General features: G+C 47.2%; 1 protein-coding gene across 1 annotated transcript in view; it reads left to right on the top strand.

The window, feature by feature from the left end:
• Positions 1–13689, top strand: part of LOC129846760 (unconventional myosin-Va-like) — a 106792-nt gene that overhangs the window by 35669 nt on the left and 57434 nt on the right. The window contains exons 2-4 of the mRNA XM_055914622.1: positions 2503–2613; positions 4861–5032; positions 5208–5352. Coding sequence (XP_055770597.1) covers positions 2503–2613; positions 4861–5032; positions 5208–5352 — 428 coding nt within the window. The remainder of the gene's footprint in view (positions 1–2502; positions 2614–4860; positions 5033–5207; positions 5353–13689) is intronic.

The raw sequence follows: 13689 nt of genomic DNA, 5'->3' as shown, positions 1-13689 counted from the left end.
TGAGCCTGGGGACTGTACGGATCTGATACACCAGCAGGTTCTCTCTGCAGTAGACATTGAGCCTGGGGACAGTACTGATCTGATACACCAACAGGTTCTCTCTGCAGTAGACATTGAGCCTGGGGACAGTACTGATCTGATACACCAGCAGGTTCTCTCTGCAGTAGACATTGAGCCTGGGGACAGTACTGATCTGATACACCAGCAGGTTCTCTCTGCAGTAGACATTGAGCCTGGGGACAGTACTGATCTGATACACCAGCAGGTTCTCTCTGCAGTAGACATTGAGCCTGGGGACAGTACTGATCTGATACACCAGCAGGTTCTCTCTGCAGTAGACATTGAGCCTGGGGACAGTACTGTACTGATCTGATACACCAACAGGTTCTCTCTGCAGTAGACATTGAGCCTGGGGACAGTACTGATCTGATACACCAGCAGGTTCTCTCTGCAGTAGACATTGAGCCTGGGGACTATACTGTACTGATCTGATACACCAGCAGGTTCTCTCTGCAGTAGACATTGAGCCTGGGGACAGTACTGTACTGATCTGATACACCAGCAAGTTCTCTCTGCAGTAGACATTGAGCCTGGGGACAGTACTGTACTGATCTGATACACCAGCAAGTTCTCTCTGCAGTAGACATTGAGCCTGGGGACAGTACTGTACTGATCTGATACACCAGCAGGTTCTCTCTGCAGTAGACATTGAGCCTGGGGACAGGACTGTACTGATCTGATACACCAGCAGGTTCTCTCTGCAGTAGACATTGAGCCTGGGGACAGTACTGTACTGATCTGATACACCAGCAGGTTCTCTCTGCAGTAGACATTGAGCCTGGGGACAGGACTGTACTGATCTGATACACCAGCAGGTTCTCTCTGCAGTAGACATTGAGCCTGGGGACAGTACTGTACTGATCTGATACACCAGCAGGTTCTCTCTGCAGTAGACATTGAGCCTGGGGACAGTACTGATCTGATACACCAGCAGGTTCTCTCTGCAGTAGACATTGAGCCTGGGGACAGTACTGTACTGATCTGATACACCAGCAGGTTCTCTCTGCAGTAGACATTGAGCCTGGGGACTGTACTGATCTGATACACCAGCAGGTTCTCTCTGCAGTAGACATTGAGCCTGGGGACAGTACTGTACTGATCTGATACACCAGCAGGTTCTCTCTGCAGTAGACATTGAGCCTGGGGACAGTACTGATCTGATACACCAGCAGGTTCTCTCTGCAGTAGACATTGAGCCTGGGGACTGTACTGATCTGATACACCAGTAGGTTCTCTCTGCAGTAGACATTGAGCCTGGGGACAGTACTGATCTGATACACCAGCAGGTTCTCTCTGCAGTAGACATTGAGCCTGGGGACTGTACTGATCTGATACACCAACAGGTTCTCTCTGCAGTAGACATTGAGCCTGGGGACAGTACTGATCTGATACACCAGCAGGTTCTCTCTGCAGTAGACATTGAGCCTGGGGACTGTACTGATCTTATACACCAGCAGGTTCTCTCTGCAGTAGACATTGAGCCTGGGGACAGTACTGTACTGATCTGATACACCAGCAGGTTCTCTCTGCAGTAGACATTGAGCCTGGGGACAGTACAGTACTGATCTGATACACCAACAGGTTCTCTCTGCAGTAGACATTGAGCCTGGGGACAGTACTGATCTGATACACCAACAGGTTCTCTCTGCAGTAGACATTGAGCCTGGGGACAGTACTGATCTGATACACCAACAGGTTCTCTCTGCAGTAGACATTGAGCCTGGGGACAGTACTGATCTGATTCACCAGCAGGTTCTCTCTGCAGTAGACATTGAGCCTGGGGACAGTACTGTACTGATCTGATACACCAGTAGGTTCTCTCTGCAGTAGACATTGAGCCTGGGGACAGTACTGATCTGATACACCAACAGGTTCTCTCTGCAGTAGACATTGAGCCTGGGGACAGTACTGTACTGATCTGATACACCAGTAGGTTCTCTCTGCAGTAGACATTGAGCCTGGGGACTGTACTGATCTGATACACCAGCAGGTTCTCTCTGCAGTAGACATTGAGCCTGGGGACAGTACTGATCTGATACACCAACAGGTTCTCTCTGCAGTAGACATTGAGCCTGGGAGCTGTACTGATCTGATACACCAGTAGGTTCTCTCTGCAGTAGACATTGAGCCTGGGGACTGTACTGATCTGATACACCAACAGGTTCTCTCTGCAGTAGACATTGAGCCTGGGGACAGTACTGATCTGATACACCAACAGGTTCTCTCTGCAGTAGACATTGAGCCTGGGGACAGTACTGTACTGATCTGATACACCAGCAGGTTCTCTCTGCAGTAGACATTGAGCCTGGGGACAGGACTGTACTGATGTAGGCCTGATGTAGCTTTCTGACTTGGAGAATACATTCTGTAGTATGTATGTATGTCATGTATAACCTTTCTCTCCCTTCTCACTCTCCTTCTTTCTCCTCTCCCCTCTCTCAGTTTGCTCGGGTGTGGATCCCTGATGCAGATGAGGTGTGGAAGTCAGCAGAGCTCACTAAGAACTACAAACATGGAGATTCCACCCTACACCTCACACTGGAGGATGGAATGGTGAGTACTGGAGGAGAGGAGGAGTAGGGGGTGTAAGGGTTGGGTGGTTGCATAACATCCTCTCATTTGTCATGAGATGCACAGTACACACACACACACACACACACACACACACACACACACACACACACACACACACACACACACACACACACACACACACACACACACACACACACACACACACACACACACACACAGCGAATCTATCTCATTATTGGTTATTGGAGTAGTTGTAAAGGTTCTGTTGTCTTCACACTGCAATATATCACCAGACATATCATAAAAACATATCCAAATGTCTATGTAAACTAAGTCAACCAAGGCCAATAAACCTTTCAGACACCTGCCCCATTTGGTGGCATATTTTGATACATGCGTGAGCCTTATGTTCACCAACTGTCTGTTTTTTATGTCACTGAGTTACATTAAACCAGGTCCCTACTCAGCACACACACCACAGGAGGCTGGTGATGGGGGGGACGAATTACAATAATGGCTGGAATGGACAAATGAAATGGTATAAAACACAATGAAACCATGTTTGATACCGTTCCATTTATTCTGTTCCAGCCATTACTATGAGCCCGTACTCCCCAATTAAGGTGCCACCAGCCGCCTGCGATACACACATACAGTGGGGCAAAAAAGTATTTAGTCAGCCACCAATTGTGCAAGTTCTCCCACTTAAAAAGATGAGAGAGGCCTGTAATTTTCATCATATGTACACTTCAACTATGACAGACAAAATGAGAGAAAAAATCCAGAAAATCACATTGTAGGATTTTTAATGTATTTATTTGCAAATTATGGGGGAAAATAAGTATTTGGTCAATAACAAAAGTTTATCTCAATACTTTGTTATATACCCTTTGTTGGCAATGACAGAAGTCAAACGTTTTCTGTAAGTCTTCACAAGGTTTTCACACACTATTGCTGGTATTTTGGCCCATTCCTCGATGTAGATCTCCTCTAGAGCAGTGATGTTTTGGGGCTGTTTCTGGGCAACACGGACTTTCAACTCCCTCCAAAGATTTTCTATGGGGTTGAGATCTGGAGACTGGCTAGGCCACTCCTTGACCTTGAAATGCTTCTTATGAAGCCACTCCTTCGTTGCCCAGGCGGTGTGTTTGGGATCATTGTCATGCTGAAAGACCCAGCCACGTTTCATCTTCAATGCCCTTGCTGATGGAAGGAGGTTTTCACTCAAAATCTCACGATACATGGCCCCGTTCATTCTTTCCTTTACACGGATCAGTCGTCCTGGTCCCTTTGCAGAAAAACAACCCCAAAGCATGATGTTTCCACCCCCATGCTTCACAGTAGGTATGGTGTTCTTTGGATGCAACTCGAGTTGAGTTTTTACCAAAAAGTTATATTTTGGTTTCATCTGACCATATCACATTCTCCCAATCTTCTTCTGGATCATCCAAATGCTCTCTAGCAAACTTCAGACGGGCCTGGACATGTACTGGCTTAAGCAGGGGGACACTTCTGGCACTGCAGGATTTGAGTCCCTGGCGGCGTAGTGTGTTACTGATGGTAGGCTTTGTTACTTTGGTCCCAGCTCTCTGCAGTTCATTCACTAGGTCCCCCCGTGTGGTTCTGGGATTTTTGCTCACCGTTCTTGTGATCATTTTGACCCCACGGGGTAAGATCTTGCGTGGAGCCCCAGATCGAGGGAGATTATCAGTGGTCTTGTATGTCTTCCATTTCCTAATAATTGCTCCCACAGTTGATTTCTTCAAATCAAGCTGCTTACCTTTCGCAAATTCAGTCTTCCCAGCCTGGTGCAGGTTTACAATTTTGTTTCTGGTGTCCTTTGACAGCTCTTTGGTCTTGGCCATAGTGGTGTTTGGAGTGTGACTGTTTGAGGTTGTGGACAGGTGTCTTTTATACTGATAACAAGTTCAAACAGGTGCCATTAATACAGGTAACGAGTGGAGGACAGAGGAGCCTCTTAAAGGAGGTCTGTGAAAGCCAGAAATCTTGCTTGTTTGTAGGTGACAATACTTATTTTCCACCATAATTTGCAAATAAATTCATTAAACATCCTACAATGTGATTTTCTGGATTTTTTTTTTCTCATTTTGTCTGTCATAGTTGAAGTGTACATATGATGAAAATTACAGGCCTCTCTCATCTTTTTAAGTAGGAGAACTTGCACAATTGGTGGCTGACTAAATACTTTTTTGCCCCACTGTATATTGTGTGTGATAACTTCTCTGTTTAATCTGTGTTGTCCAGGACATTGAGCACAAGCTGGATGATAAGACAAAGAACCTTCCTCACCTGCGGAACCCTGACATCCTGGTGGGGGAGAATGACCTCACAGCTCTTAGCTACCTGCACGAGCCGGCCGTCCTGCACAACCTTAAAGTCCGCTTCACCGACTCCAAACTCATCTACACATACTGTGGTATGCCCACACAGACACACAAGTGTCACACAGACACACAAGTGTCTCTCTCTCACACACACACACACACACACACACACACACACACACACACACACACACACACACACACACACACACACACACACACACACACACACACACACACACCAACTCCTCTCCTCTCTTCCTGTAGGTATTGTGCTGGTGGCCATTAATCCCTATGAGAACCTTCCCATCTACGGTAGTGACATCATCAATGCGTACAGCGGCCAGAACATGGGAGACATGGACCCTCACATCTTCGCTGTGGCTGAGGAGGCTTACAAACAGATGGCCAGGTGGGTGGGTGTGTGTGTGTTCGTGCGAGTGTTACCTTCTCAAGGTAGTGTATACACAGATTTCCCATGTTTCAAACGATGTCAGACGGACAGTTTGAGACCTTCTAATGGAAGCATAGAACAGTGTGTGTATTTACTGTCTTGTTATTTATTTAACCTTTATTTAACTTGACAAGTCAGTTAAGAACAAATTCTTATTTACAATGATGGCCTACCAAAAGGCAAAAGGCCTCCTGCGGGGACGGGGGCTGGGATTAAAAAATCAAAATCAAATATATATAGAAATATAGGACAAAACCAACATCATGACGAGACAACACTACATAAAGAGAGACCTAAGACGACAACATAGTGTTAGGTTCTAATTATCAGAGTAAGAACGCGACGGACACTGAAAGCTTAAACCAAGGTCTTTTGCCCATTGGGTCAATACAGCTGCATCAGACAAAGACATGGTTCCACCAGTGGTGATATACACTGCTCAAAAAAAATAAAGGGAACACTTAAACAACACAGTGTAACTCCAAGTCAATCACACTTCTGTGAAATCAAACTGTCCACTTAGGAAGCAACACTGATTGACAATAAATTTCACATGCTGTTGTGCAAATGGAATAGACAAAAGGTGGCAATTAGCAAGACACCCCCAAAAAAGGAGTGATTCTGCAAGTGGTGACCACAGACCACTTCTCAGTTCCTATGCTTCCTGGCTGATGTTTTGGTCACTTTTGAATGCTGGCGGTGCTTTCACTCTAGTGGTAGCATGAGACGGAGTCTACAACCCACACAAGTGGCTCAGGTATTGCAGCTCATCCAGGATGGCACATCAATGCGAGCTATGGCAAGAAGGTTTGCTGTGTCTGTCAGCGTAGTGTCCAGAGCATGGAGGCGCTACCAGGAGACAGGCCAGTACATCAGGAGACGTGGAGGAGGCCGTAGGAGGGCAACAACCCAGCAGCAGGACCGCTACCTCCGCCTTTGTGCAATGAGGAACACTGCCAGAGCCCTGCAAAATGACCTCCAGCAGGCCACAAATGTGCATGAGTGAAAGCACCGCCAGCATTCAAAAGTGACCAAAACATCAGCCAGGAAGCACAGGAACTGAGAAGTGGTCTGTGGTCAACACCTGCAGAATCACTCCTTTTTTGGGGGTGTTTTGCTAATTGCCTATAATTTCCACATTTTGTCTATTCCATTTGCACAACAGCATGAGAAATTTATTGTCAATCAGTGTTGCTTCCTAAGTGGACAGTTTGATTTCACAGAAGTGTGATTGACTTGGAGTTACATTGTGCTGTTTAAGTGTTCCCTTTATTTTTTTGAGCAGTGTATATTACAATTTGGGGTGGAATCTCCTCCTCCTCTCTAACCATTACGTCTCTGTTGCTAGGCAGAAAATTAAGTGACGTGGGCAATAAACTGTTTCTTCTCCCTTAACGTGACCTGACCTGACCTCGACCCCTTCCTCACTAAGCCACAGCTCTCCAACCTTATCAGTGCCTGCCACGTGATAGTCTTCCCTGCCCTCAGTACATTCCAACCTTATCAGTGCCTGCCACGTGATAGTCTTCCCTGCCCTCAGTACATTCCAGCCTTATCAGTGCCTGCCACGTGATAGTCTTCCCTGCCCTCAGTACATTCCAACCTTATCAGTGCCTGCCACATGATAGTCTTCCCTGCCCTCAGTACATTCCAACCTTATCAGTGCCTGCCACGTGATAGTCTTCCCTGCCCTCAGTACATTCCAACCTTATCAGTGCCTGCCACGTGATAGTCTTCCCTGCCCTCAGTACATTCCAACCTTATCAGTGCCTGCCACGTGATAGTCTTCCCTGCCCTCAGTACATTCCAACCTTATCAGTGCCTGCCACGTGATAGTCTTCCCTGCCCTCAGTACATTCCAACCTTATCAGTGCCTGCCACGTGATAGTCTTCCCTGCCCTCAGTACATTCCAACCTTATCAGTGCCTGCCATGTGATAGTCTTCCCTGCCCTCAGTACATTCCAACCTTATCAGTGCCTGCCATGTGATAGTCTTCCCTGCCCTCAGTACATTCCAACCTTGTCAGTGCCTGCCATGTGATAGTCTTCCTGCCCTCAGTACATTCCAACCTTATCAGTGCCTGCCATGTGATAGTCTTCCTGCCCTCAGTACATTCCAACCTTATCAGTGCCTGCCACGTGATAGTCTTCCCTGCCCTCAGTACATTCCAACCTTATCAGTGCCTGCCATGTGATAGTCTTCCTGCCCTCAGTACATTCCAACCTTATCAGTGCCTGCCACGTGATAGTCTTCCCTGCCCTCAGTACATTCCAACCTTATCAGTGCCTGCCACGTGATAGTCTTCCCTGCCCTCAGTACATTCCAACCTTATCAGTGCCTGCCACGTGATAGTCTTCCCTACCCTCAGTACATTCCAACCTTATCAGTGCCTGCCACGTGATAGTCTTCCCTGCCCTCAGTACATTCCAACCTTATCAGTGCCTGCCATGTGATAGTCTTCCTGCCCTCAGTACATTCCAACCTTATCAGTGCCTGCCACGTGATAGTCTTCCCTGCCCTCAGTACATTCCAACCTTATCAGTGCCTGCCATGTGATAGTCTTCCTGCCCTCAGTACATTCCAACCTTATCAGTGCCTGCCACGTGATAGTCTTCCCTGCCCTCAGTACATTCCAACCTTATCAGTGCTTGCCACGTGATAGTCTTCCCTACCCTCAGTATATTCCAAGCTTAATTGCATCCACCATATACATTATACATTCCCCTCTGTCCCTCAGTTCATCAATAAGTATATTTCATGATTTCATAAGTCAAGAAATCAGAACCCAACAATAGCAAAGCAGCAACACATGACAACACAGCATGTTAGCAGCACAACATGGTAGTAGCACAAAACATGGTACAAACATTATTGGCCACAGACAACAGCACAAAGGGCAAGAAGGTAGAGACAACAATACATCACGTAAAGCAGCCACAACTGTCAGTAAGAGTGTCCATGACTCAGTCTTTGAATGAAGAAATTGAGATAAAACTGTCCAGTTTGAGTGTTTGTTGCAGCTCGTTCCAGTCGCTAGCAGCAGTGAACTGAAAAGAGGAGTGACCCAGGGATGTTTGCATTTTGGGGACCTTTAACAGAATGTGACTGGCAGAACGGGTGTTGTATGTGGAGGATGAGGGCTGCAGTAGATATCTCAGATAGGGGGGAGTGAGGCCTAAGAGGGTTTTTTAAATCAGCATCAACCAGTGGGTCTTGCGACGGGTATACAGAGATCAAATCAACGTTTTATTTGTCACATGCGCCGAATACAACAGGTGTTGAGACCTTACAGTGAAATGCTACTTACAGGCTCTAACCAATAGTGCAAAAAGGAATTAGGTGAACAATAGGTAAGTAAAGAAATAAAACAACAGTAAAAAGACAGGCTATATACAGTAACGAGGCTATAAAAGTAGCGAGGCTACATACAGACAACGGTTAGTCAGGCTGATTGAGGTAGTATGTACATATGATGGACAGAGAATAGCAGTAGTGTAAAAGAGGGGTTGGTGGGTGGCGGGACACAACGCAGATAGCCCGGTAAGCCAATATGCGGGAGCACTGGTTGGTCAGGCCAATTGAGGTAGTATGTACATAAATGCATAGTTAAAGTGACTAGGCATATATGATAAACAGAGAGTAGCAGCAGCGTAAAAAGAGGGGTTGGGGGGGCACACAATGCAAATAGTCCGGGTAGCCATTTGATTACCTGTTGAGGAGTCTTATGGCTTGGGGTTAAAAACTGTTGAGAAGCCTTTTTGTCCTTGTTACGAGAATTTTGTTCTCAATGTTCATAAACTGAAGGATTTGTAAGATACTGGTTGAATGAAACAGACAGAGGCCCCAGCTGTGATAGTCTAAAATGTTTATTCACGGGCACGCTAGTTAGTTGTACAAAACCATTCATTTTATACTAGCTCCTTACGCACATAATTTCACACACAAACATTAGGTATTCTACGCACACACTGTCCCACTACCCAGCTGACAAAGATTAGGGACCGTGAGAAGCACTCCCTGTCCTTTCCCCAGTCTCTCTGTGGCCCCTAGCCAAGGTCTGCACTGAATCTTGCTCAGACAGTCTGTGTTTAAGATACTTCAGAGACATATCGTACAGATATATTGTTTTATCCTAATTCTGACTGAAACTACACACATCATTTATTATCATTTTACTGACTAAGACTACACACATCATTAATAATAATTTGATGATTCTAATGTATTTCACTGATTCTAATCAATTACATACAATTATATAGTTTCGGGGTGGAATATTCTCATCATTCACTTAAACATATAAATTCCATCCACAGTCCTAGACTTGGCACTCCGGTACCGCTTGCCATGTGGTAGTAGAGAGAACAGTCTATGACTGGGGTGGCTTTGACAATTCTTAGGGCCTTCCTCTGACACCGCCTGATATATAGGTCCTGGATGGCAGGCAGCTTAGCCCCAGTGATGTACTGGGCCGTACGCACTACCCTCTGTAGTGCCTTGCGGTCAGAGGCCGAGCAATTGCCCTCCCAGGCAGTGATGCAACCAGGCAGGATGCTCTCTATGTTGCAGCTGCAGAACCTTTTGAGGATCTCAGGACCCATGGCAAATCTTTTTAGTTTCCTGAGGGGTAATAGGCTTTGTTGTGCCCTCTTCACGACCGTCTTGATGTGTTTGGACCATTCTAGTTTGTTGGTGATATGGACACCAAGGAACTTGAAGCTCTCAACCTGCTCCACTACAGCCCCGTCGATGAGAATGGGGGCGTGCTCGTTCCTGTAGTCCACAATCATCTCCTTAGTCTTGGTTACGTTGAGGGATAGGTTGTTATTCTGGCACCACCCGGCCAGGTCTCTGACCTCCTCCCTATAGGCTGTCTCGTCGTTGACAGTGATCAGGCCTACCACTGTTGTGTCGTCTGCAAACTTAATGATGGTGTTGGAGTCGTGCCTGGCAATGCAGTCGTGGGTGAACAGGGAGTACAGGAGGGGACTGAGCACGCACCACTGGGGGGCTCCAGTATTGAGGATCAGCGTGGCAGATGTGTTGCTACCTTCCCTCACCACCTGGGGGCAGTCTGTCAGGAAATCCAGGATCCAGTTGCAGAGGGAGGTGTTTAGTCCCAGGATCCTTAGCTTAATGATGAGCTTTGAGGGTACTATGGTGTTGAACGCTGAGCTGTGGTCAATGAATAGCATTCTCACATAAGTGTTCCTTTTGTCCAGGTGAGAAAGGGAAGTGTGGAGTGCAATAGAGATTGCATCATCTGTGGATCTGTTTGGGCGGTATGCAAATTGGAGTGGGTCTAGGGTTTCTGCGATAATGGTGTTGATGTGAGCCATTACCAACCTTTCAAAGCACTTCATGGCTACGGATGTGAGTGCTACGGGCCTGTAGTCATTTAGGCAGGTTGCCTTTGTGTTCTTGGTCGCAGGGATTATGGTGGTCTGCTTGAAGCATGTTGGTATTACAGACTCAATCAGGGACATGTTGAAAATGTCAGTGAAGACACTTGCCAGTTGGTCAGCACATGCCCGGAGCACACGTCCTAGTAATCCGTCTGGCCCCGCAGCCTTGTGTATGTTGACCTGTTTAAAGGTCTTACTCATGTCGGCTACGGGGAGCGTGATCACACCGTCATCCGGAACAGCTGATGCTCTCATACATGCCTCAGTGTTGCTTGCCTCGAAGCAAGCAGAGAAGTGATTTAGCTCATCTGGTAGACTCGTGTCACTGGGCAGCTCGCGGCTGTGCTTCCCTTTGTAGTCTCTAATAGTTTGCAAGCCCTGCCACATTAGATGAGCGTCGGAGCCGGTGTAGTATGATTCAATCTTAGCCCTGTATTGACACTTTGCCTGTTTGATGGTTCGTCGCAGGGCATAGCAGGATTTCTTGTAAGCTTCCGGGTTAGAATCCCGCACCTTGAAAGCGGCAGCTCTACCCTTTAGCTCAGTGCGAATGTTGCCTGTAATCCATGGCTTCTGGTTGGGATATGTACGTACAGTCACTGTGGGGACGACGTCCTCAATGCACTTATTGATAAAGCCAGTGACTGATGTGGTGTACTACTCAATGCCATCGGAAGAATCCCGGAACATATTCCAGTCTGTGATAGCAAAACAGTCCTGTAGTTTAGCATCTGCTTCATCTGACCACTTATTTTATAGACCGAGTCACTGATGCTTCCTGCTTTAATTGTTGCTTGTAAGCAGGAATCAGGAGGATAGAATTGTGGTCAGATTTACCAAATGGAGGGTGAGGGAGAGCTTTGTACGCGTCTCTGTGTGTGGAGTACAGGTGATCTATAATTTATTTCCCTCTGGTTGTACATTTAACATGTTGATAGAAATTTGGTAGAATTGATTTTAGTTTCCCTGCATTAAAGTCTCTGGCCACCAGGTACGCCACCTCTGGGTGAGTGGTTTCCTGTTTGCTTATTTCCTTATACAGCTGACTGAGTGCGGTCTTAGTGCCAGCATCTGTCTGTGGTGGTAAATAAACAGCCACGAAAAGTATAGCTGAAAACTCTCTAGGCAAGTAGTGTGGCCTGCAATTTATCACAATATACTCTACTTCAGGCGAGCAAAATCTAGAGACTTCCTTAGATTTCGTGCACCAGCTGTTGTTTACAAATATGCACAGACCGCCCCCCTCGTCTTACGGAGTAAGTTCTATCTTGCTGGTGCAGTGCTAGCTGAATATCCATGTCGTCATTCAGCCACGATTCCGTGAAACATAGGATATTACAGTTTTTGATGTCCCATTGGTAGGATATTCGTGATCGTACCTCGTGTAATTTATTGCCTAATGATTGCACGTTGGCGAGTAATATTGACGGTAACGGCAGCGTTCCCACTCACCTCCTGCGGGTCCTCACGAGGTTCCCTGCTCTGTCCTCTATACCTGCGGGTCCTCATGAGGTTCCCTGCTCTGTCCTCTATACCTGCGGGTCCTCATGAGGTTCCCTGCTCTGTCCTCTATACCTGCGTCTCCTCACGAGGTTCCCTGCTCTGTCCTCTATACCTGCGGGTCCTCATGAGGTTCCCTGCTCTGTCCTCTATACCTGCGGGTCCTCATGAGGTTCCCTGCTCTGTCCTCTATACCTGCGGGTCCTCATGAGGTTCCCTGCTCTGTCCTCTATACCTGCGGGTCCTCATGAGGTTCCCTGCTCTGTCCTCTATACCTGCGTCTCCTCACGAGGTTCCCTGATCTGTCCTCTATACCTGCGGGTCCTCACGAGGTTCCCTGCTCTGTCCTCTATACCTGCGGGTCCTCATGAGGTTCCCTGCTCTGTCCTCTATACCTGCGGGTCCTCACGAGGTTCCCTGCTCTGTCCTCTATACCTGCGGGTCCTCATGAGGTTCCCTGCTCTGTCCTCTATACCTGCGGGTCCTCACGAGGTTCCCTGCTCTGTCCTCTATACCTGCGGGTCCTCACGAGGTTCCCTGCTCTGTCCTCTATGCCTGCGGGTCCTCATGAGGTTCCCTGCTCTGTCCTCTATACCTGCGGGTCCTCATGAGGTTCCCTGCTCTGTCCTCTATACCTGCGTCTCCTCCTCTTGTCAATAACGTGGATGTCAGCCCTGTGGGGTGTTTGGAGAATGTCCTGTGCTTCCTGCTTGTTGAAGAAAAGATCTTTGTCTAATCCGAGGTGAGTGATCGCTGTCCTGATATCCAGAAGCTCTTTTCTGCCGTAAGATACGGTTGCAGAAACATTATGTACAAAATAAGTTACAAATAACGCGAAAACCCCCAAATAGTAGCACAATTGGTTGGGCGCCGGTAAAACTGCTGCTATTTCCTCCGGTGCCATTTTACTCAGTTTACAGATGACCAGTTTACAGAGGAGTATAGAGTGCAGTGATGTGTCCTGTAAGGAGCATTGGTGGCAAATCTGATGGCCGAATGGTAAAGAACATCTAGCCGCTCGAGAGCACCCTTACCTGCCGATCTATAAATTACGTCTCCGTAATCTAGCATGGGTAGGATGGTCATCTGAATCAGGGTTAGTTTGGCAGCTGGGGTGAAAGAGGAGCAATTACGATAGAGGAAACCAAGTCTAGATTTAACCTTAACCTGCAGCTTTCATATGTGCTCAGAGAAGGACAGTGTACCGTCTAGTCATACTCCCAAGTACTTGTATGAGGTGACTACCTCAAGCTCGAAACCCTCAGAGGTTTGTGTCTGTGTTACCTGTGTTTCAAGTGTCCCTCTGCTCCTGGCCCCTCCCTCTGCTCCTGGCCCCTCCCTCTGCTCCTGGCCACTCCCTCTGCTCATTCTATATCTTTCTCGCTCTCT

Source organism: Salvelinus fontinalis, unplaced genomic scaffold (assembly GCF_029448725.1).
Source record: "Salvelinus fontinalis isolate EN_2023a unplaced genomic scaffold, ASM2944872v1 scaffold_0623, whole genome shotgun sequence".
Classification (NCBI taxonomy): domain Eukaryota; kingdom Metazoa; phylum Chordata; class Actinopteri; order Salmoniformes; family Salmonidae; genus Salvelinus; species Salvelinus fontinalis.
This window is presented reverse-complemented; position numbering and strand designations above follow the sequence as displayed.